Raw genomic sequence first — 24,856 nt, forward strand, 5'->3', positions numbered from 1 at the left:
AATTGATATACAGCACGTGCTGAGTGCTACTGGTAGAAGATATCTGAAACAGTAGTCTGCTTACTGTTTATCTTATCTTTACAGACATTCCAGGAATGTGTTTAAGCAATTTCACAGTGTATTCACAATGAAAGACACAAAAAACATGCTGGGTTGTACCAGAAAATGCTTAGTCGATTAATATCCTAGTTAGATCCGAACCGAACCATAGGAACTTCATGAAGTTTACGATCAATCAAAGAATCTGGTTTCTAGGAGAACTGCTAGAATAATTTCACAGTTTGATTCAATTTTAATTCGTGATGACACAAAATGTACGTGTATATCGTATCCCTGATCAATGGCAAAGTCATAGAATTTGCATAAAGTGCTAGAGAAACATTAGGGAAATAACTGACATTTCATTTAAAATCAAAGCTTAAATGTATCCTTTGAGAATGGTTACTGTATTGCACTTAATTACACACAGATTCAAATGTGGCAATCATATTCAAAGAGTATGATTCGCCAGGCTTTGCTTACTGAGTTTGCTTCCAGTAACAATTAGTTACAGCTGCAGTTTGCATAAACATATACTTATAAAATTCTCAATATATTTTGAATTTCCATTTTACTGGAAATTGTGCTTGTTGACAATATATAAAGGTACAAAGCGTACAATCGAAATCATAAATTATCATCATGTCATGGCTAAAAGGTGTTGAAAACTGCAGGAGGAGTTGATAACACGAAACTTGTACACTCTTTCGTTAATTCTACTGAAAAATAACTAAGTTCCCAAGTCAGGATAAATCATTAAAAGTTCCACAAACAATTCCACAATAGTATGTGCACATCTTCAACATATTTGAAGTTTTGGGAAATTGTAGGAGTAGTTGATTACACAAATTAGTTACCTACTTTTCCCCAAATCCGCCTCACCGCCCATCCAACCACGCTAAAAGGTCGAAAAGACAATCAAAAGACACTAAACACATCACAGAAAACTAAATACTAAGCAACAAGAACTCACCTGGTTGAACGATAAAATGAATGTTGTGCTTACTTGAAATATTCCTCCTAGTTTTCAGATATTTTTGATATATATATATATACAACTCGTCTAAACATCAGCCCAACAATGTTAGATCTGTAAATTTGCTTTCGCAAATTTTTTGTTCTTCCATCGCCGGGATTCGAACTCATGCTACTGAGATATCGTGACACCAAATCGCCTGCACTGTATCCGATGAGCTAGACCACACGACCACCTAGGCTTCACAAATAATAAAGCTTTCGGTGGCCGGGTGTTACCTTCCCTCGTCAGTTTTAATCTAGCATCGTAATACAGTACATGCTATATAAGCCATGAAGATGGAATTGTTACAGATCAGCTGAAATATCTTTTGTAAAGGATCCTACAAATTAATGGAAGATACAGTCACAGAAATAATTATATATATATATATATAGTGCCTGGAAGATCAACCCAACAATGTTAAAGTTGATCTTTTCTATACTTCCTCCCCATCCGAAGCTGGAACCTGAACCTTTTCCTTTCACTCCTAAGATGATTCAAATTACATAAATAGGTATATATATTGTATTTTCGGGGGGTTCCAAAGATTGACTAGGGTATAGAAATATGGTCATCCCTTGGCCTTCTCACATTATGCAGTAACGTTCGGTCGGAATGGGAACTTTAAATCTGGTCACGCTCTCTTAGCGTTAAGGAAGCCTTTGAACAACTATCTGATGGGTTCATATAGATGGCCTGTTACAAGGCCAACATTTCTGTTCTATCCAACATACCCTCATGTTCAAGTGGTAATCCAAGTTTCTATTCCTTCATCTCGGTTGACGCCTACATTGCAGGACCTACCTATTGCATTTATTGATAATTTGTTCTCATCTTGAACATGCTTCATTTTGCGTCATCAAATTGATATGACCGCCTTTGGAACGTGTCTTAGTCGACTTCGAAGGAAAACAAATACATATAAGAATCAAAATAATTGTTTCATGTCAGGGTCAATGCTCATTTTAGCATGTGTATGCAATACAGTGGCGGATCAGAATGGGGGGGGGGGGGGTACGGGGTTAGGAACCCCCCTTTTTTGACAATCAATGCATTTGAATGGGGATATATAGTTGGAATCACCCCCCCCCCCCCCCCCTTTATCCTTGGTTAGGAACCCCCCTTTAATAAATAGCTGGATCCGCCCCAGCCTTATATTAGTCAACATTTTACACATCGAAAACACTCGATATAAAGATATTGACAATTTAATTCCTACCTCTAAATATATGTTAAAATTATAACAAATGAGAACGACAGAACCGAAAATCCTTAAAGGAAAATGAGTAACTTTCTTCTGAAATGCCATTTTCAGTGCTCTAAAAACTGTGACTCTCTCCAAATACATTTTATTGATAAATATGTACCATTTTGAAAGATACGTACCTTATTATCACAATTGATGTAATAAAACATGTAAAAATCGAATTCTCCCAAATTTTCTTGACACAAATATATTTTAAATTAACTTATCCTCTCTATATGTATAACACTATGACAGAAGATCAATGGGGTAATGCTCAGAATTTAATAAATTGAAATAAAAAAAAAATTATGTCTCAAGTCAGAAACCGTCAGTGATTTTCTTTTGTTATGTGTAAAAGTTTTCTGTTTTGTTATTAAGAGGATTTGGTGTGTATGGCAGATCTTTGACATTTTCTGTAAGATTTGTATAGGCTATAGGAACGCTTGTCATATAATAGACTCTGTCGAATATTGAGAGCATTATCATGCCCTCTATATATTTTTTATTTACCTTTGTCATCATAGAATGATGTTTCATCGACATATACCCCATATCATATCCATAACTACTTTTATAAAAGGTACATAGAAGGGAAAAACACATGGGGACTCCGGAGGTGGTTTGGTCACGATTCCACAGAATTAACCATGGGTTAAAATCCCGCTGAGGAAAGAACAAAAATTGACTGTCACAAATTTACAGATCTATCTAAATACTGTTGGACTAAATTTCAGACGAAGTATATGTTATTTGTTGGGTTAGCCAGATATAACGTTAGGTCATCTGATGGAGAACGCCTGTCGTTAAGTTGTCAACCCAACACACTTAATTTCCGTAACTGCAATGTTTTTATACATGTCCTACATCGTTCATAAATCAAAAAAATATTTTCGTTTTCCCTTTGACATCAGCATAAAAAATAGCATTAATAGGGATTATAATAATGAACCAATATGATCATTTCATAACAATATGGCTGAATTTCGAAAAATATGTTTTGGGGAAATTGCAACAAAATGTTACGAAATATTCACTTTGTGCAAGGAATATTAATTCGCACTTGGAACATCGAGATTTTGTTATCTTCAAAACAGCGGTCTGTAACTTATCTGTACATGCAGTCATTTGAGGAATGTGTTTAAGCAGTTTTTCATAGATATACCATGAACAAGTTATGATTATCTTACGAAATATCACTTTTGATTATTAAAATCGTAGTGGGAGTGCTCCAATGCTGGAGCAGAACCCAGTATTTTCAATTTGTAAAAACAGTAAGTCTGTGTCTGTTTCAGTAAAGAGACTAAAGAAGAGTTCAAAGAAAAAAGGAACAGTCGTTGTATAATTTGCAAGTAAAGGTGGACAAAACATTCATCTGTGTAAAGCTAAGTAAAACACTGAACATAGGTTTGCCCCTATTGTTAATATAGAAAACTAATCCTCAAGCAGTTTAGCTAATATATAAAAAAGAAAATTGTTTATATGTGTTATTGTGATAGTTCACTTGGTATACCTATTAAGCTTAAGTGTTCACTGTTGATGAATCAATTAAATGTTATGTTCCGTTTGTCCTTTATTTTGCTCAATGCATTTGCAGCTGAATTCTTATATTATCTTTACTTGCAGCTACAAATTTATTTTTGCATACGAAAGTTTCATATATTTTGAGCAAATACTCCCTATAGTAATACCTCTTGTAGCTTTTGCTGAGAAAAAATAGTCGAAAATTCATATATGTGCATGGCATTCAATAGATTTAATATTTCGCCAAAATTAGGAAGTAGAACATCGAGGGAACTGAACAAAACTCTCATCAAGGAAACGTGTAACAGGCTATGCTATAAATAAATGGTGTTAGATGCCATATATCAAGAAGCTATCATAATGATTTGCTGTTGCTTGAAAAAAAAATCGACATAAATATGTCACGAACAGACGGACGGGGAGATGCTAACTAATATACCCTCTCATTTTGATCTGATGTTTAAAAAGATAGGAATCCTTTTATTTACGAATATAGCTGGCTTCCAGTTCAGCTATTTTATATGGAACTTCTGTAACAGGTAATTGATCACGTTTGTCATTATGTGTCGTTACTATTCCTGATAACTAACAAGGTAATTATACTGATTAAAGTAATCAACTTATCTAAAATGAATGTAGTTATCAGTAATTATCACACCTGTCCGGACAACTGACATAGTGAGGGATGAAACTGATTATTGGACAAATAAAGAATGTAAATTACAACGAAATTATCCATGTTAACTCGGATTTTCTTTTAGCTTGGCAACTAATTAGTTTTTCCAGATCAATTTAACTGATTTGGTAAAATAAATTTAGTTTTGTTCGAAGATTTGAAGTATTGGTATAACAGTTAAACTGTGTGTCAAACAACAAATCAATCCAATTGGCAAAGTTAATATATTCAGAATTCTTAGTGGTAATCCTCTATAATGTCAACTTTCAAATGTTTTGTTTTTAAAATGAAACTGAAATGTCTAATGAGATGCATGCAATTGAATATCTTTACCACGGAAGTCGATTCAAGGGGACTGAAACCAATACAGTTTTCTTACATAATTAATTTGTCTAAATCAGATTTTTACATAATTAATCTCGATACAATGTGAAAAATCTTTAAAAAATAGACTAACGACTCAAATGGCCAGGTTGCGCAAAAATGTTTCTTAAACAATGGAGAATGCTCTATACTGAAGTTTAAATATTTGAAATAGAAAATGTAAAAATTCCTCAAAACAATTCCATAATAGCAGGTGCACAACTTCAACATCTTTCTGAGAAGTTTCGGGGATCTGGGTTAAACACTGTAGAAAGAGTTGGTTACACAAATTTGGTAACCGTTCTTCCTCGCCCGCCCGCCCAACATCACCATACTTTACCAAAAAATGAGAAATAATTAAAATTCGACACAATGAAAAAGAGAAAACAATAGTTTCCTTACGTTGATCAAATCATCTTATCATTTTTATTTTATTGTATTCTGAGTGATCAATGTTTTTATACTTAAGGAAAAGGGAAATGATTTAGTTCTTGAATTTCGACTTGCATTAAGGTTTTGCTTTGAAGATACAACTTCAAACGAGTACTGTATACTAAAAATAAGAAGTTGTTATCTCGAGGCAGTTACCAAGAAAATGATTTAATCTGGCATTGAACTTTTGACATTTTTCCTAACAGTATAAGATTGACAACATTCAATTGCTTTACTTTTCTGCAGATATGTATCTCAAATATACAAGATTGCAAAGAGTAGGACACACGAATGGAATTTTTACTTGCACAAGACTGTAAAGTAATTGATACTTTAGTCTGCATGGGAGAACATTATTTATTAATTAGTTGTTATTGGCTTTGAACTAGCTTTCAGTAACTGCGAGAACTCTTATAAATCGGTACTTTGTATCTTTTGTTTTTATGTTAGTTTCTTTTTTGCTTTTGCTTCGTGCCAATCTGATGAGTCAAGCCATTTTCAACTAATTTTTACAGTTTGTTCTTAAGGATGTACTTAGGTCAGGATTAGAAATTTCATTAGATGTTCGGACTCCTTGTTTTTTCCTACGATACAGGGTTAAATATTTTGCCCCATAACACCCATTTTTCTTTTCATATAAGACTTCAATAGCTCATAAAAGGTCATTTTGACATTTACCAAAATTTAAGCAGATTCTAGACTTCTTTTCTTTCGATTTGAGACCCAAATAATACCCATGCACATATAAGGTAAAAGTATTAGTCAGCCTTTTCCCGCAATTTTTTGAAAATAAAATATCTCGAAAAGGAGCTCCATAACCTATCAATATTGTTAGCTTATTTTGTTCCTTAACTAATGCTCTTCTGACTTATTGTAGCAATTTTAAATTCTAGATTTTTTTAATTTTCACCTAAGTACATCCTTAAGTTGTACTGATGCCTCACTGTCTCAGATTAGGAGAGTTGTGTGCGCTCACAAAAATGTTAAAGCCCGCTAAATTCTATATATGCATATTCAAGCCAGGAGCCTGTAAATCAGTGGTTGTCGTTGGTAAGTTGCTGTTTGTAATATTTTTTTTTCGTGGTTTTCTTTGGTCATAAGTCAGGCTGTTGATTTTTCGTTTAAATTGTTTCTCATTTTGTCATGTCCGGGCCTTTTTATAGCTGACTATACGATATGAGTTTTATTCATTGTTGAAGGCCTTATAGTGATTTATAGTCGCTTGAAACACGTCATTTTGGACTCTGGTGGATACATTGTCTCATTTGCATACCTCACCTCTTTGTTTTTATATATAATAAAGTGCATGAACAATTTCCTCTTGACATCACATGAAAAACTTTCTCTATTTTTACTTTACCCATCAATATATACCATTGCATGTGAATAAATTATATCCATTTTGAAATAGGTCATTAGATCAGAAATTGATATCCTTTCAATATTTGCTAGTTTGCTATTGATTTACCAGTATACAATATTCAGGTTTAAAATAATATTACTTAATGTCACGAAATGTTAGAAGTTTAAATTCAATATTTAACAAACCTATAAAAAATACTTTACATTTCCAACTCATTTTGAACCTTTCGTTTTCGTAAAGCCGCCAAATAGATAAAACTTTTTTCTGTCTATCTATTCATGTCTATAAGGATAAAAATTAGTATGTTTTACAGAACAGTCTCAGATGTTTAGAAACTACTAATGAAAACAAATAATGGTCATGTAAAATTTCACAAATAAACAATTAAATGCCATACTTCTTTATCTGAACACCATCTAGGATTTATATGTAATTTTATTTTATCAGCTACAGAATCGAACTACACATGATTGATATAGATGGATATCATACACACGAATGGTATAGATGAATGAAATAACTACACATGATTGGTAAATGTATATCAAAACTGCACGTGATTGGAATAGATGAATATCAACACTACACATAATTGGCATAGCTGTATATCAGAACCACATTATTGGTATAGCTGTATAACAGAACTACAAAGTATTGGTATAGATGTATGTCAGAACTACACATGCCATCTATCTAAGGGGTTCGTAGGTGGCCTGTCACAAATTAGTTCCCGTATCGAACGTACAGGTCTCATTTTCTAGCCTGGCATCCTGGCCCAATCTAATACTTCGTCGAGCAGTGAGCCAGGATCCCAGGCTACCTCATTTTCAAGTGGGAGTCCAAATTTTTGGCCCTTCGACCTATCTTGAAGAACTTACCTATTGTATTGATTATTTAGTTTTTCTTATCCTAAATAAAAACGACATTTTTGACACTAGACGTTAAAAAACAACAATAAATCAATATTGCATTCTCTTAAATTACCAAGAACAGGACACTGTTTACAGTAATTAACAACATTGCTGTTTCAGGTTCATATACATATAGCTTCTTAAAATACCAGAATTAATCTATAAATTGAATGTTTATATGACAAAATCCACGTGTGCTACTGTATTATATAAGTTTATTTAGTACATATTATCAATATTAGTTATAAAGCGCATGTATCACTCCAGCTGTGTACGGTATCAGATGTTTGCCCTCAGGCATGCAACAGTTTGCTATCAGTTCTGTTATGGTTCCGGCTTATAGAATGTGTAAATTATATGTTATATTTATTGATTTGCCAGTTTTTGTATTTGTTCTGTCGCCAAAACATGCCTAATAGATATATATTAAATCATTCTGTCCATATACCTGAGTTATTTAAGGTATCATGTTGCAAAACAATTAACTTTAAAATTGCATGGTTACTGCATATATAATGATATTACGCATTTCAAATGCATACTTCTACCATGCATTTAAATAACATATAGCTTGTGGTATGACTTTCATTTAACAAGTAAAAACTGAGATGAATCACAGAATTTTGCAGATAATGCATACTTATTGCAGGTGTACTAGCCAATTATCCAATCTACTGATAATCAGGATTACATATTGCATGTCTTATAGCTGAAGAACATTAGAGATAGAATTCGTCTGCACTTTAGGATGTGAAAGAAATTGATGATTGTGTTGTGGTTTTCCATGTAAGCCGAAGAGGAGCGCAATGAGACTCTTTGGGATGGAAAATATTTAGTAGAATCTAGAGAATAATAAAACTTTTGTGCAATTCTGGTAATTAAAGATAGGGATACCATGTCTGTTCGTCCTGACATTTTACGAGTTCTATCTATCGTTTATGAAATTTTTGCGTTTCGAACTTTATAATGTTAGATTTCTGAAACAAAAAAGTGGATTAGATCGTTCCCTTGGCTAGGGTAGATGCTTAAATATCTACCTACAAGACATACTTTACAAATTGCTTAAACTCCATAAATTGTGGCTTATAGCAGGATGTCACCTAAGTGCATCCATAAAGCTACTGCAACCGGATTAACACCCACTACTGAATCGTTGTTTTAAATTCTATGTTGTTGCAACATAAAGGCAGATATCATAATCTTATTTATTGTCCACAGGGATTTGAAGTCTAACGTTTCTGAAGCTTATAAGGATTCATTTTTTATTACCGAAACAAGAACAAAAATTATAACATAGAATAGTTCTAATTAAAAGATGCAATTTATAATGATGCTTATTGGTAATGAGCTATTTTAAAACAAATGTCTTAACAATGTCAAATTATCAACATTATAATATTGACTTCAATGACAACTTTGGTGGAAACTGTACTTTGACGATGGTGTGCAATCATGATTGGATTTAAAACCAAATTATCTGTTTAATTATTATACTAGTAGGTTCTTTCAAAAGTCAATACAATGATCTGTGCTTTATGAAGTAAGATTGAGTACTACGTGTAAACCCTATTAGAAATTTCAACCAGTTTTTCAGTAGATACATAGTACGTAAACTATTGTTTGTTCGGACTATGGGTACTTGGATGTAGACACATTTTGATATAAAAACCGCGTTTGACAGAAACACATGCGTATAATTAAAAAGTTGTATTATTTAATAGGAAGGTGAGGTATGTTATTTGTATGGAGTAATTTGTATAGTTCATTTTGACCAGATATGCAGATTTGTTTATTAACTCAATATTATATGCAAAATAAAACAAAATGTATATCTAAAAACAGAACAATTTTCTATGAAAGTTCGTTCTTTTCTTACATATCTGCATGTAATAATATAACAGGATCTTATCCGCTAAATACAACATAAAGCAACTTACCAAACAGTTTGTACAATTCCAGCTGACAGAATAAGGCTTTTGACAGTCCATGCGGGTCAACAAATCAGCAAATTGATTGTACATCGCTTCAGCCAGCGAATCGCGACACTCAATTTTCCTTAAAAACTCCACACAATTTCTACCCTCTATATGTGTTAATATATCACTTTCTGACATCACTTCAGCTAAATTATATTGATTACAAAAATTCAAAAAAATACTTTTTCTTAACTCTCTCGTTCTTTGTTCGCTTTGAATTGGCAATTTACATATTTTTTCACTGAAATTATGTCGCAAAACAAGGCACTGATTTCGTACAAAAGAAAAATTTGTAGTAGTACACGAATTAAACGGTAAATCCATCCATGGGAATTTTTGTGAACAACTTAATTCTATACACAAACACTCTTTTATAATAAACATCAGAAAGTAAACAATGGTAATAAGGATACCTTGTTTACACAATCTCGGCTTTTCAAATAGCAAGACCTCATGACCAAGGATAGTTACCATAGTTCAGAAAAAGGTTGAAATAACGGAAAGCGTTGGAAAAACATTAAAATGTGTTTTAAGGATAATCCGGCTATCCTAGAGGAAACTTGGTATTTATACTGCGTAATGTTTGGCTTAATAATGACCACATAAGAATACTAAGGCATTTCACTACCTTACACACGCCTGTTGATTCCACTATTCCACACACTTTGAAAAAATCATAAGAGTGTGAGAAATACAGGAAATCTGCTAACGACATAACTAAATGTGCAGATTATCTCCTCAAAAACCATCCGCATATAGTCCGCATAATCCGAGTAATTAATCCGTCGATTTCATAATCTTATATAAATGCTATAAATTGTTAGATTCTTTACATCTCCGCCATCTTTCCAATATTCTATGTAACTCTCGTATCAACTGCGCATGCTCATCAGAAGCAACATGTTGATCTGCGATTGAGAAAATTTGTCAGCTGCAATTCATAGCGTTAAAGTGAATCTTTCTACATGATAATGTAAACAAATGTATCGACTCTGGTTAGCAAAGAATCTAATAATTAATGATAAGCCTATATTTCCGCATCTTGATAAATTTCCTTGGAGGAAGAAAGCATACGGTGAATTACAAGGAAAACTGATAAAGAAAAAAACAAATGAAATTACGAAATCGTCTCCCCCTCCACCTATCGATCAATATATCTCTCTTCCTTGCTCTTGGCACAACGGTAATACGATCGGCGATATATTGGCCATGTATTAAGAATGGTTATTGATTTTTCTGATAGCTTTCTGACCGCGGCGCATGTTCTGCTGTCGGATGTCACAAAGCGCAATTGAAGATTGACCTTCAACGGAGAAAAACAGTGGTCAGTTTCTTCCAAACCGTCAATGGTGATTATCTTTTAGATGCTCTTGGAGCATAAATCAGCTGTCTTCTTGTGTCAGTACACATTTGATAATTAGAAGCAAAGAAAAAAGAGTACTGCATAATAATTCATCTGATACTGACATTGAATAAATAAAATTGCTGTTAAATGAAGTGAATACAATCAGATTATTTATATGATGTCGTATAATTTATTAGGTTAGGGATAATAAACGTAATTACTGGTATAAAGAGATGATAATATTATGGGTTAATGTTTCATAATTCATCCCTCAAAGGAAGTTGCTGTTAAGTACTTAATGGTGAATTCAGTATTCCAGAAAATAATAAAATAATTGATCGTGATCGTCTTTTGAAGAGATTATCTGTTTTGACTTAATTGGATTTTAACATACATTATGGTAGAAATTTAACACCCTTTTGTGAATTCGTTTTAGCACCTCGTTATTCATTTGCAGTTACTAGACAGACGAAATCCCATAAACAACTATTAAGTTACAGCAGAAACGATGCTTATTGTTTTGTGTTAGCATCACTTTTCTCATGTGAAAAGATGAAATATGTATTCTGCAGCTAATAATTGTATTTGTATCGAATAATTCATTGGAGATCCACTTTTTGTTTGACACGTGCACTTATTTTTTCATGCGGTTTTTTATTGAGTAAATTATAAATATAGTAGAATATTTGGAGAAATTCATGCGATTATCATGTCCTCTTAAACTATTTCGGCCACTTTATATACTCATTTGTTTTTAGATTTTATGTCTTATATTCAACAAAAAAATGTAAAAAGAAAGCTCTTTCATAGTGAGGGAATATAATATGATCTATGCGGGCATTTTTTTCGTTGTTATGAACTTCGATATCTAATCTACCAAAACAATATATACGAAACCCTCTCCGACTATATTAAAAACCAATTTTATTCAACTTTTAGACCATATATCTTCTTTAAAAACTTTAAATAGTATATACCATTCGATTGCAAAATCTGCATTTGTTAAACATTTATCTATCCGTTTTTTCTTATTTTCTTTTGTTAAATCTTTCTATTCAAACATTTTGATGCTATCCTATGATTAACTTAAAATGGAAGCAGAAAATTGGTGACTAAATTTAGATAAGAAGGGCAGTTATGCAACCCTATTATCACGTAGTCTATCAAAGCTTGATCAACGTTTTTGCAGGAACTCTGACATTGACAACGATCAAAGGAAACATTTCACGGACTTTGATAGAATAAAATTTCATCCTAAGTCTTTTGAAACTTGAAATACTTTGACTGGAATTCGTAAAACAGAATTGTTTAGACTTGATTCGATTTTGAATAAAAATCAAAAGCACATGATAAAAACGATGAAAGGAGAAAAAAAATGGATAAAAAGGATGGATAAGAGGGATGATTCTATTGGAAAATAGAAGAAAATTATTGTTGACAAATGGCACGAAAGAGAAATTTAGTACGTTGAGAAAAAAAGAATTTATTTTCATCTACAGGAAAGAAAGCATGCACGTTTTCTTATTTTCTTCTCAAAACAACAATACTGAAAAGGCTTTACAATATTTATGTTAGAATCTTTTAAAGCCCCTATATGCTCTTTGTAAGACTTTATACTCTTGTTTTGTAAAACCATTCTTTGCCGCTAATCGCCAAAAAAAAAAAATAATAACCCAAACTGAAATAGCAACAACATATGACTCTGATAAGCTTTTTGTTCAAAGTTTTCATTTATCAAGTTTTCGATGGCTCACTTTAATAGGGACAGCAGGGCTAAAATTAGTATAACCGTAAACCTAGTTTGTCTGCATTGACGGTGGGATATGATTCATATTCACGGTTAGACATGATCTGCTAAATATAGTGTGTCTACATTGACAGCTCGACAGGATATAATAAACCTTGTTTGTCTATATTGACGGTTGGACAGGATGTAATAAACCTAGTTTTTCTACATTGACGGTTAGACAGAATGCAATAAACCTAGTTTGTCTACATTGACGACTTAACAGGGTAACATACACCTAGTTTGTCTACATTGACGGTTGGACTAAATGTAATAAACCTAGTTTCTCTACATTGACGGTTGGACAGGATATGCATGATAAACCTAGTTGGTCTTCATTGACGTTTGGGCAGGATATGATTAATCCACTTTCTTTACATTGACGATTGGGCAGAATAAAATAAACCTAGTCTGTCTTCATTGGCGATTGCACAGGATATTATAAACCTATAGTTTGTCTATATTGAAGGTTGAACAGAATATGATAAACCTAGTTTGTCTACATTGACGGTTGAGCAGGATATAACAAACCTAATTGTCTACATTGAAGGTTTGACAGGATATATTTAAACTAGTTTCTCTTTGTTGACGATTGGACAGGATATAATAAACCTACTTTCTCTTCATTGACGGTTGGACAACATTTATTATTTGCTATAATATTTGTCATTGTTTAAATTCTATTTTGTTGTCGGCCTACTGATACTCTATTTGTATTAGAAGTACAGTCTTAACCAGTTATTCGTGATTTATGGATATTCACCTATACCGATAGTATCGTCATTTTCAAGTATTATACTGTTTGCAGTACCGGGGAACTTTAGTTATATTTTAATTGCCATATTTTCCCCATGCAATGACAACGCTATTTGTCAATGCAAAAAACATACAGGTGTATAACAAAATAATAAAACAACAAACAAACAATCTGATGAATATAAACCAGAACAATAAACTTTGACCGGATTGGACTAGATTTTCGTAATGCTAATGACTATACTTTTCTAATCCAATCATATTGTTTATAATACCAAACAAGGAAGATCAAGAACAAACGATAATAAAATGAAATATGTTGTTTGAAGTATTGTTTGAAGATAATCAATGTCAAGAAACAGCCGGCCAGTGTCAAATTTTTATATGTTTATTGTTAAAATGTTAAGTTAGAAAATGTTTATATTTAGTCCCTCACAAGATCATTACATAGACCAATAACTAGATTTTAACATTATAGTTTAAAGGGATTTATGAGATAATTTTTGTGTCAAGGCATGATTAGAAACGTGCATCAGTACCTTTTTTATATAATTTCTTTGCATCTATTATAAAATCTCAATAAAATCATTTGATTTTAATATATGTATTTGCAACAAGAAAATTCTCGGTACACAAAGGTCATAGCTAACTTTATGCGCATATTTTTTCTAAATTAATTTTAATTCTCTGTCACCTTAAAGCGTGCACATAATTGTTCGTTTCCATGTAAAACCTCTTGATAAATGCTATTATATATTTATTTTTATGTGTGTGAAACAGGAGATCTGATCATGAGGAATGCGTAAATGCGAAAGCAACCGATCAACATACCTCTTCCAAAAAAGACATTATTATTCGGATAGTCCTATTAAATACGTATAATAAGTTTCAACGATGTTGATTTTTTTAACAACTTCATCAATTATGTAGATGAAAAAAAAACCCACAATTTTTGGTTTTTACAATGGATAACAATACTCGTTTTTTTTTTGTGTATTTTTTTTTCTTCATATAACCAATAAGGGTCCAAGAAGAGTAACAGCAAATTAAACCATGGAACTACAAACAAAACCTTTTTTTATGTGTACTACATTTAAAATATTGTTATACGGAAGACATAACATTTATATCTAAGAAAGATTATACGTTTCCACATAGATCTTGGTACATGTACATATTTTAATTTGAATAAAGAATTTATTATCTTATTTTCACATCAGTGTGTAAAAACAGATTCATGGCGATGGCCTCTGATGTTTGTACTATTTTCATGTTTAGTCCTATTTCAATAAATGTTGATATATGTTTTTTCTGTTAAGAAGAATATTTTATATTTTGAGTTCTTATACGAAAATGGCGAATATGTATTTGGTGTGTTTTGCTGGAAATAAAAATTAACACAATTCGTAATGAGCTTGATCTCGACCTCCTTTAGACTTTTATTTGTGTAAGTCCTACTGAAATATTTGTTGGAAGGATTTCATGATGTAGGGGAGGTAATTCAACATTGTCTGTGTAATTTTATACTGAAACTTTCAATCTGCATAATAACAATGGTAACTTGAATAGTTGACTGATTTATTGTTAGTGTTAATGCAACATTTAACAATCTTGGGTATATCATGGAGGCCACTTTTAATTAATCTAAAAAGCCGGATTACCCGACGTTCGACAGGAATTAGTAATTCAAAATTAGACACTAAATGATAGAAGCACACTGTAACGTATTTTATGTTTTCAGATTTGTTAGATATTGTCTGCTGTATGACACCACGTTGTCGGTCACAACTGATTCTTATATTTATTTTTAATGATAAAAATCGGCTTTTATTCTTGTTTCGAGGACGACCGTGGGGAAAGCCGGAGTTGTATATGCTATACACTTAATTTTATATTCATCAAATTATGTATTCAAAACAGCGCAAACCTGAAATTGAAATCGGTAAAAACGTTGATCCTTTTTTACTTAAAATCTCCAAGTACAGATGCATAGAGTTTGCTTAATATTACTATACTGTTTTTGATAATAAATTTCCGTTTGATTGATGTAAAAATAATGATAGTGTCGGCGACTTCGTTTTTAGTGTATTTTCCAACCTGTTACCTAGTTGGTAGTGCAAAAAGTAAAAAAAAAACATTTTATACGGGTTACAATGCTTATTTCGACGTTTTGTGGTATTTTTTTTTCACCTAGAACTTCACTGTGTGTACCGTAAAAACACTTTTATATCATTAAAATGGAATTTATGCATAGATACCTGTCTATTGTTGAAGACAAGATGATATGAAATCTAAATGTAATTTGGTATTTGAGTTGTTGGGTCACTGTCTCATTGACCCTTTCCCCAAATCTCTTTTTAATCAAACAATCAAATATACATTCATGTGAAGAAAAATATGGATTTTTTTTGGTATAATTTGCTTTTTTTTGTCTTAGAACTTGCATGGTAGGAAAGTAACATAAGCAAATAAATTTGAAATTTGAAATACATTCTAATGAGACAAGAACCCTAAAAATCGAGCAGCAATATTGGCTACTTTGCAGGGAATAAACTCACTTTTATGTGTGTGCCCTGATTCACTTGCAACGCCGGAATCGTTAATGATAATGGGTTGTTATTACGCTCTCAGTGGGAATTTTTTTTTCTTTTTCATTTTTTTTTAAGTAGGAGGGGTTCTGAATTTCAAGTCACTATTTTATAGTTTGAAGCCAGAATAGAATATTCGTTTCCTTCAAGGACATTTTGTAGAGGTTCGTTATTGGCATTACACAATGTATTGACTTCCTGTACTGATTGTAACTTTTCTGTTTGAAATCTACAGTGAAATACAACCACCGATATTAGAGTGAAGGATAGCACGATTTCATATCAGCAGGTTAAGTACTTTCAGCTTTCGTACAGCTACTTCTAGCATATTTTATCATGGTACTGTTTATTATTGACTCAGCTGTACTTGTAATTTTGTTATCTACTATACCGTTATTATTGAGTTAAGTGATTTTCCTTGATTGATTTGTAATTGTATATTATACTTATATGTACCTATTATTAGTCCACTGATCGAGATGAAAAAAGATTGAGATTTCAGTTAAAACAAGTTTAATTAACCCTTATGTGTTGCATTTTGTTGTAATGTAAAAACTCATCAAATGTCCCAAACACAATCTGTTAGTTACATTACTACCTCTTACAACTGATTATCTAACTATTAAATAATATTTTGACCTTGACCTTATCTTTAAATCAATTATTCATGCTGTCGACAACCATCATACTAATTATGAATTAAAAGAGGTGTTAGGCAAACTTCAAAAAGACATCTACACAACACAACGAATAACAAACAAAATCTATAGTACACAATAACAATAGACAGATGTCTAATCACTATATATGTCGCGCTCTACAGTACTGTATTAAACGGTTCGGATTCAACAGAAAATATCAAAGATCTTCTATCAACACCAAATTATCCAAATAATGAAACATTAAGATTTAACAAATTTTAAAGACAACAACTGACGATATTCCCGACTTTGGACAATGGTTTTGATCCTACCCCGCCAAATCAATACTGTTAATTCAGAAACTATTACGAGGTTTTTACAGCGGATGACCTTGAGGGCATTCCGGTGTTATGTTGCCGTAGACATTTCTACTCACGTGTCTTGCGTTTTTTGACTGATAACCGAACGTATTTCGTATAAATACGCGGATATTATCGAGTGCAAAATAACATTCCATATCGCTTGTTATAAATTCATTTCTTCAATGAATACTCATGAAAATATTTTTTAAGAACATAAATAAATAATATGAAAATGTTTTGTCGTGAGAAATATATATATATAAGTAAAAAAATCATTAATATATCTATGCACACGTACCGAAAAATTGTGTTTGTGGATGAATATCTCTTATCGCTTGTTATATATTAATTTCATCATTACATATTCATTAGCGGGAGAAATATGAATGACCTATTAGAAAAACGAATTATTACAGAAGAGTGTCCACCATGCACTTGAACTGCACTATCATTAGAATAATAGAATAGAATGATGGTATACATGGATGAAAATTTGCCGGTAGAGTTATTAAGAGGATCTGCTATATATATGACTGTTGTACAAATGTTAATATAATGATATAACAACAAACCAGATTATACTGATAACAAATGATTGTCCCATGATTATATCACAACAATATAATAATTATTACGGTGAGATTGAATTCTCTGTCATTTATTCATCATCCACACTGGAACTTGTCTCAGAAAAAAAGCTATGTACCTTAACCTAACTTTCAGGTATAGAGGTATTTTATTTTTTCTGAGACAAGTGCCTGTGTCTATCCACCAAAACTTGCGGTCATTCAATGTTCAGTACTTCAGTACTTTGATTATTACTGCGAATAATGTGACTGGGTGAGTATCGCAATAATAAAAACTCGCATTCTGGTATCTGATGCATATATCTGTATGCAGCTTTTCCTAAATTCGCAATAATTAATCTCGCATTTATGTTCATTCTTCAAAAATCGCAATAATTGCAGTAGTTCTTTCTAATTTGCCCATTCGTCAAAACACCAAGATGATTTGAGCGGTCGCGAAATATACTCCTTGTGAAGCGCATTGTCTTTCTGAGATAAAAATCCAATGGCATTTTCATAAAGATATTTTTTTAGCTGTGGGTAGATTTAGATTTACACGCGGGAAGAAAAGGTCATGTTATATACTCGTACATGCTAAAGTGAATGCAAAGAGGATTTAAAAAAAAAATATAACATGTTTTCGAGATACAAAAATTTATAAATCAGTGCTAGCGGGTGCAAAAAAGTCCATGAAATTCTTTTGAAGTTATTCGAGTATTGAATGCTGTCAATCATCCTGAAATGATTTCAGAAAGCTTATTAGAAAAAGGACTTTACCATGTCACTTGTATGTGGATGAAGACGAATACATACCGACTTCACAAAACGTTAATATTTGATACTAGTAGTTAACGTTTATTGATTTAATAACAAATACATATATGCATTTCGTTTATTGATTTAATAACAAATACATATATGCATTTATATAAAACACATATTTATATAAAAGATTTTGAAATCATATTTCTAACTTTAAGAATTTATATAAAACTGTGTCACGACTGAAATGAACATTTTTATTACATCCAATATTTTTGTACTATGGAGGCATTAATAAAACCTCAAATACACACTGTATATACATAAAATGGATATTTATGTGCCTCATATGTATGCAATACACAAGCTAACCTAACATAACTTTACAGAAGAAATGAAAATATAAAATTTATATGTAAGAACTTTAGAATTCGTAGCGAGTACAAATAGCTTTTATATTTCCGACAATGTACATATATTGTTTTTATCCTGCAATTTACACCAAGCACTTGAAGCATTAGTTGTTTAAATCCAAACAGTTGTCTCTGTTTTTTTTTAAAGAAGTCGACATAGTTTTAACGCGGACCACGAAAAGGAACCCCAAATGAAATGTCACGCAAAAAGAAATATTCACATTAACGCTTGCTCAACATGTAAGTGGTATAACAGGAGACTTTATTTGTACACTGTAAAAACGGCGTTTAGAATTGAAACACATCTACAACATGTTTAGATCTAAACGTGTTTAGGAAAGCGTTTAGGATCTAAACGGATATTCACGTAAACACATTGAAACCTAAACATGTTTAGAATTTAAACGTGTTGCAGTTTTATTATCTGTGAATGTTATCAGTAAGCTAAACATTAAGTAGCATCTAAACACTTCTGAAACACTTTCTTAAACACCTAAACACATTATACCACTTCATTACTGATTTCACCTTTTTACTCGATGTTCCTTTATTTTCCAACGTATTCTGTGACACTATCTCGGTTTTATTGAAATGAAAATTATGGAACAGATAATTATATTTACAAATCAGTCCCAAGTATGAGTCAATATATGTTCCTAGTATGAGCTACTTATGAGAACAATTCATATCATCTTCCCCAACTGAGTTCCGCGGCCCTTTTTTGTGTTGTAAGATTATAGATTGCTATCAATTAAAATTTCTATATGTTAAGCAATTACTTTTTTTTACTGAATCTTGATAGTATTTATAAGGAAGATATGAGTGAATATTTTCTCTAATTTCCGGAGTCGTTGTCCGACTATGATCTGATTTTATTAAACGAACAGAGTTATCTTTCTTGGTAATTTGATACAGACGCCTTCAGACCCGCCAAAGACAAACAAAATTTAAAACAATGGATCCCGTCGACCAAGCAAATATATCTATGGACGATGCAACAGATACAGAACATCTTATTAGAATATTGACGGAATCAAAAGCCAGCTTAACAATTATTACAGCAGCAGAAGGTAAGCAAATCCAGATTTCGTAAAAAGGGGGGTGGGGCACAAAACAGGCTTAGTTAGGAATATGTGCATTAAACTGTTAACCTATATGTATCTCTTTAAGGTGTCCAGACCCCCTTCCCCTCATTGTTCCGACTCTGATATTGTTGATAGGAGCAAACTTTTAATTCGGGGAGGGGGTTCTTGTATCCTCGTCTCATGGGTTTTCGTGCTATTAAGAATGCTTTGTGACGTCGCTGTAAGACTTCAGAGCAAAAAAATAAAATAGTCTTTCAAGATGTCATAATTAATTGGACTATAGTAGTACCGTTGTAGTTCACTGAATTTTCAGAAGAAACAGTCAGTCTATCATGTCTATGCACACATTTTATTAATGTATGAATCTTTGGTTTTGTTTGTGAAACATCATTGAGTTTTTATTTACATTCTGTATAGGTAACAGTATTCGTCCCTGTACATAAAATCATAGTTTCATGTATTTTACTTTGCAAGAAATAAGATCCCAATGGCCCATAGTGCAACATCTTTTACACATATAAACACTGAAATTATAGTTACAATACATTTGTCAAAGAGAAACTAAGAATACCAAAAGAACATTCAAAATCATAAGTTGAAAATAAACTGACAATACCAAAGGATCATTCAAACTCCTAAGTCAAAAATTAACCGACAAGTTATTAATATATTTTATTTAAACCTTTAAATAAATTTAATAATTTGTTTGTATGTATTTATAGGACTGTGACACAGTAGTGGGAATGAAATCCCTAGAATATAGATCAAATCGAAGAAAAGATCAGATATAAAACAATGAAGAAAGAAAAGGATGACTTAATTTCAAAAGCAGATGTAAGTAAAAATATATAAGTATATTATTAAGTATCCAATAGAACTATAATACATTGTAATATGATTGAAAAATGAAGGTTAATTCATACTCTAGTATATATCCTGTTTAAAATAGAAAAATTGGTAATTCTAAAAAAAATATATTACAAATAAGAGAAAAGACTGTAGCTCTCAGAAATCGAGGATTTTGTTTTAAAAATATAAAAAAACTTACATGCTATATTGTTCCCTTTGATTTATTTGTCTATTGATGTGTACATGGTTTAAAGTTTTGTCTTTTTAACTACAATTTGTATTTTTCTTTTGCAAGAATCTTTTGAGAACCTTGTTTAATGTATTTTAATATAAGAATAAGTGACTGTCGCACTACAAATGTACATGTACTTGAAGGTTTCATTTTTTCGTTTCAGTTTACAAAAGTTCACCTGACAACCAAAAAGAACTGCCCACCAAGAGCCTTTATCATTCAAAAGAAGATAGTTCCGTAATGAACAATTCCTGTATGATAGGAGATGGACTGACAATTTCTGTTTTGTTGAGGATAAAATTCATGTGATTTTACATTTTCCTGTTAATGACTATATATGGCAAATTCTCTTTATTAAATCTATTAACACTTATGAAATTGGTGATGAAAATGTTATAATTTTTCAAGGGAAAATAATGTAAACTTGTTATTGTCTCTCATAAATCTGTACAGATTATATCAAGATTTATAATTGTATTTTTTGTTTGCTTTAAGTGAGACTTTTAAATAAAATATTGAAATAATTTGAAAAGATTGTATGTTATCCTCAAGTCTGGAATAAAAAAACAAAATAAAAGATCCAACCTCCATATTGTATTTAAAAAGGTAAAGGTCCATAAAACCTGACAAAATCAAACGCTTGACTACATAAACCAACAGAACAAATGGAAGCAAACCTGTTATATTCCTGACTTCGTACAGGCATTTTCCTTTAAAAATAATGGTGGGTTAAACTTGGTCTTATGGTTTACAGACTTTTCTTAGGCCTCCAGGAAGAATAAAAATTAAAAATGTGTAACCCTATTATTATTGTTATTATTATCATTACTGCAGTTTTCTAGCTTTAGTATTTTGTATTGACGAGGACAAATGATGGTAAAAATAATTACAAGGACATTTAAGCAGATTTGTACACTTGAATTGTATATTCTACAATATTATACAATGCACTATTAGTATCCAATCTGTAGTGCTGTACCACTAGTAGTTCCTGTAAAATCATAGTACTAGTAGCCTAACAGAAGGTCTAAACATCTGACATCTAAACACTTGTTGGAATCTAAACACTTGTTAAAATCTAAACATGTTTAGATGCTAAACGTGTTTCAAAACGTACACAGAAAAAGTGTTTAGATTTGTGTTTAGAATCTAAACACTGTTTTTACAGTGTACAAGTGTAAATAAAGCAAAAAATTATTTGTATACTTGTTATTTGTACAATAGTTGACTGATTGCAGGATAAATGCGTGTATAGTCGGTAGATTCAATATGTATCAATCTATTCTAAGTGCATATCAATAAAATACTCCACTCTCTTTAGCCGATAGCCCAACAAGACCAGAAGTTTTATTAGCCATCGTCTTGTCTGCAGCAATATTTATAGCTTCAACAGTCTTTTCTTATGCTTGATGGATTGATTATACCGATACACCTGGACCGTCTAACTTCGCGTTAACGATGGTCAACTTAATTATATATAACTTTGACTTCATGTCTGTTTTGGTTTTTGTTCCCTTTGCAAAATATAAAACGTATAAATATCTTTCTTCAGTTTTTGGGACTTAACTTATATCGCGTATTTATCAAATTTGTTTTTGGTTTCTTGCTTTGCACATAAATCAGGCCGTCGTTAGTTTCTCGTTTGAATTGTATAGCATTTGTCATGTCGGTAGCTTTTACAGTTTGCTATGCGCGATGGGTTTTGCTAATTGCTGAAGGCCGTACTGTGACCTATAGTTATCAACTTAAATGTCATTTTGGTTTCTGGTGGAAAGTTGTTTCATGGGCAATCATACCACATCTTCTTATTTTTATATTGTTATCCATATTATGTACTCTGTTTAACGGAATTATCTAATCCGGTGTCCGCCATATGTCACAGTTGTCCAGACTGATTTTTTTGTTGCTGAAACTTAAAAGTGACCAACAAGAGAATATATTCCCGCTTAATCTCAATATCACGTGATATTATATGCATGCACATGTATGAAGTACTGTACCGTTGTTACTGTAATTTTCCACTATATACTATCGAACCGTGGAACCTTATAAATATACCAAACGCTGTTTTCTTATTATTGATTAATAATGCCACTTAGGTACAATTTTATGCCAAATCTTTGCAAACTTAATTTTTAAGAATTCCTAGAACCTTTAAATTCATCAGCTAAACTTTGATTCGGTCCAACGGAATTTGAATTTGAATACGGGAGTGAACGTTAATTTTTTTCGTCCTGGTTATGCATGAATTAGATGCCACTGGACGTGCATACACAAACAACAAGTTGAATACCAATTCTTTCCTTTTTTCTTCAGCCACCAGAATTTTGTTTATCCGAGAAACAAATAGTATGTCAGTACTTTGATATAGAATAAAGTAATGTTTATAATGATAGGGGACGGTTTCTGATGTTTTCTAGTAAAACATTAATCGGACTAGTTGGTATATGGTGACTATATAACTATCATGTTTACATGAGGAGATGTGGTATGATTGCCAATGAGACAATAATCCGCCAACGTTTAGATAAACTGGATGTAAGCAATTATAGGCAAATGTACGGCCTTCAACAATGAGAAAACCCCATACCGTATAGTCGGCTATAAAAGGCCCCGACATGAAAAATATGAAACAATTCAACTAAGAAAACTAACGGCCTAATTTATAAAAAAACAATTTACGAAAAACAAATATGACAGACGTGAACCAACGACAACCACTGAACTATACATGCTCCTGACTTGGGACAGGCACATAAAGAATGTGGCGGAGTTAAACATGTTTGTGAGCGCTCAACCATCCCCTAACCTGGGAAAGTGGCGTAACAGCACAACATAAGAACAAACTATAAAAATCAGTCGAAAAAGACTTAACTCATCAGATCGATACAAAGAAAAACATCAAACAAAAACATGTCTTTTTCTTCAGACATGCATCATTGTTTGATTTATTGATTCAGAGTAACCATCATTGTTGTAGTTTTTTTATGGAAAATTCAAAAATCAATGAAAGAAACAAAGCTGATTGCTATCTGACCTTTTTTTTTAAAGATTTTATGAATTGTTTAGCGCTTTGATATTTAATATATGAAACTGTTTTGTGAATAATTTTTTGGTATTTCGTCGTTTTTCTTTTTGGATAGGGCATGGTCTCTGGTTCTTTGACTTCATGTATTAGATTATAACCTTGGCCTATTCTCTCCTTTCTTTAAACTTGTTTATGTTGTATAATGAATGATAGAAAATAAGCGGGATGACACTAATTATAAGATAGAATTATATTGTTCCTTGTTAAACTATGGAACAGATAAAAAGTGTCCAGGTTCGTGTAGACATTTTTGACAAACTGCATAAGTGCATTTACTCGTAGATTAAGATAAACATTTTTTTTTATTTTTCCATATCACTCAGACAATATAAACGTTTTAATGAGATTTCAGGACGTATACGGTATGGGTTTTTATAACAACCTTCAGCAATTGCGCTCGTGACCAATGGTATCGGAAGCAAAACCTATATAGAAGCATCAAAACCAGAAGTACCCTAAATAAAACAGTCGAAGTAGTCTAAGAACAAATGAGTACCAAATAGAATAGCTACATATATCAATCCATGGACGAAATAAATTATTTCAATCATGCTGTTTAAAGGAAGACGGATTGTATTCATGGGGACCAAACTTATTGGTATAAAAGCCAGAGTACATCAACTTGCAATGAGGTGTGATAATGGTAAAGGACCTTGCAGTGAGGTGTGATAATTGTAAAGGACCTTGCAGTGAGGTGTGATAATGGTAAAGGACCTTGCAGTGAGATGTGCTAATGGCAAAGGACCTTGCAGTGAGGTGTGATAATGGTAAAGGACCTTGCAGTGAGGTGTGCTAATGGTAAAGGACATTGCAGTGAGGTGTGACAATGGTAAAGAAC

General features: G+C 32.1%; 1 protein-coding gene and 1 long non-coding RNA gene across 2 annotated transcripts in view; one reads left to right on the top strand and one right to left on the bottom strand.

Annotated features, from left to right (window-relative positions):
• LOC127738943 (NALCN channel auxiliary factor 2-like) overlaps positions 1-10,614 on the bottom strand; it is an 81,610-nt gene extending 70,996 nt beyond the window's left edge. The window contains exon 1 of the mRNA XM_052250446.1: positions 9,507-10,614. Within this exon, the coding sequence (XP_052106406.1) occupies positions 9,507-10,019 (513 nt within the window). The 5' untranslated portion in view covers positions 10,020-10,614. The remainder of the gene's footprint in view (positions 1-9,506) is intronic.
• Positions 10,615-19,544: 8,930 nt separating this feature from the next.
• On the top strand, positions 19,545-21,462 carry LOC127738949 (uncharacterized). Its single transcript, XR_008000224.1, has 3 exons — positions 19,545-19,834; positions 20,572-20,683; positions 21,094-21,462. It is a non-coding gene; the product is annotated as an uncharacterized LOC127738949 (long non-coding RNA).
• The last annotated feature ends 3,394 nt before the right edge of the window (positions 21,463-24,856 follow it).

This window comes from Mytilus californianus, unplaced genomic scaffold (genome assembly GCF_021869535.1).
Source record: "Mytilus californianus isolate M0D057914Y unplaced genomic scaffold, xbMytCali1.0.p SCAF_4, whole genome shotgun sequence".
NCBI classification, from domain to species: domain Eukaryota; kingdom Metazoa; phylum Mollusca; class Bivalvia; order Mytilida; family Mytilidae; genus Mytilus; species Mytilus californianus.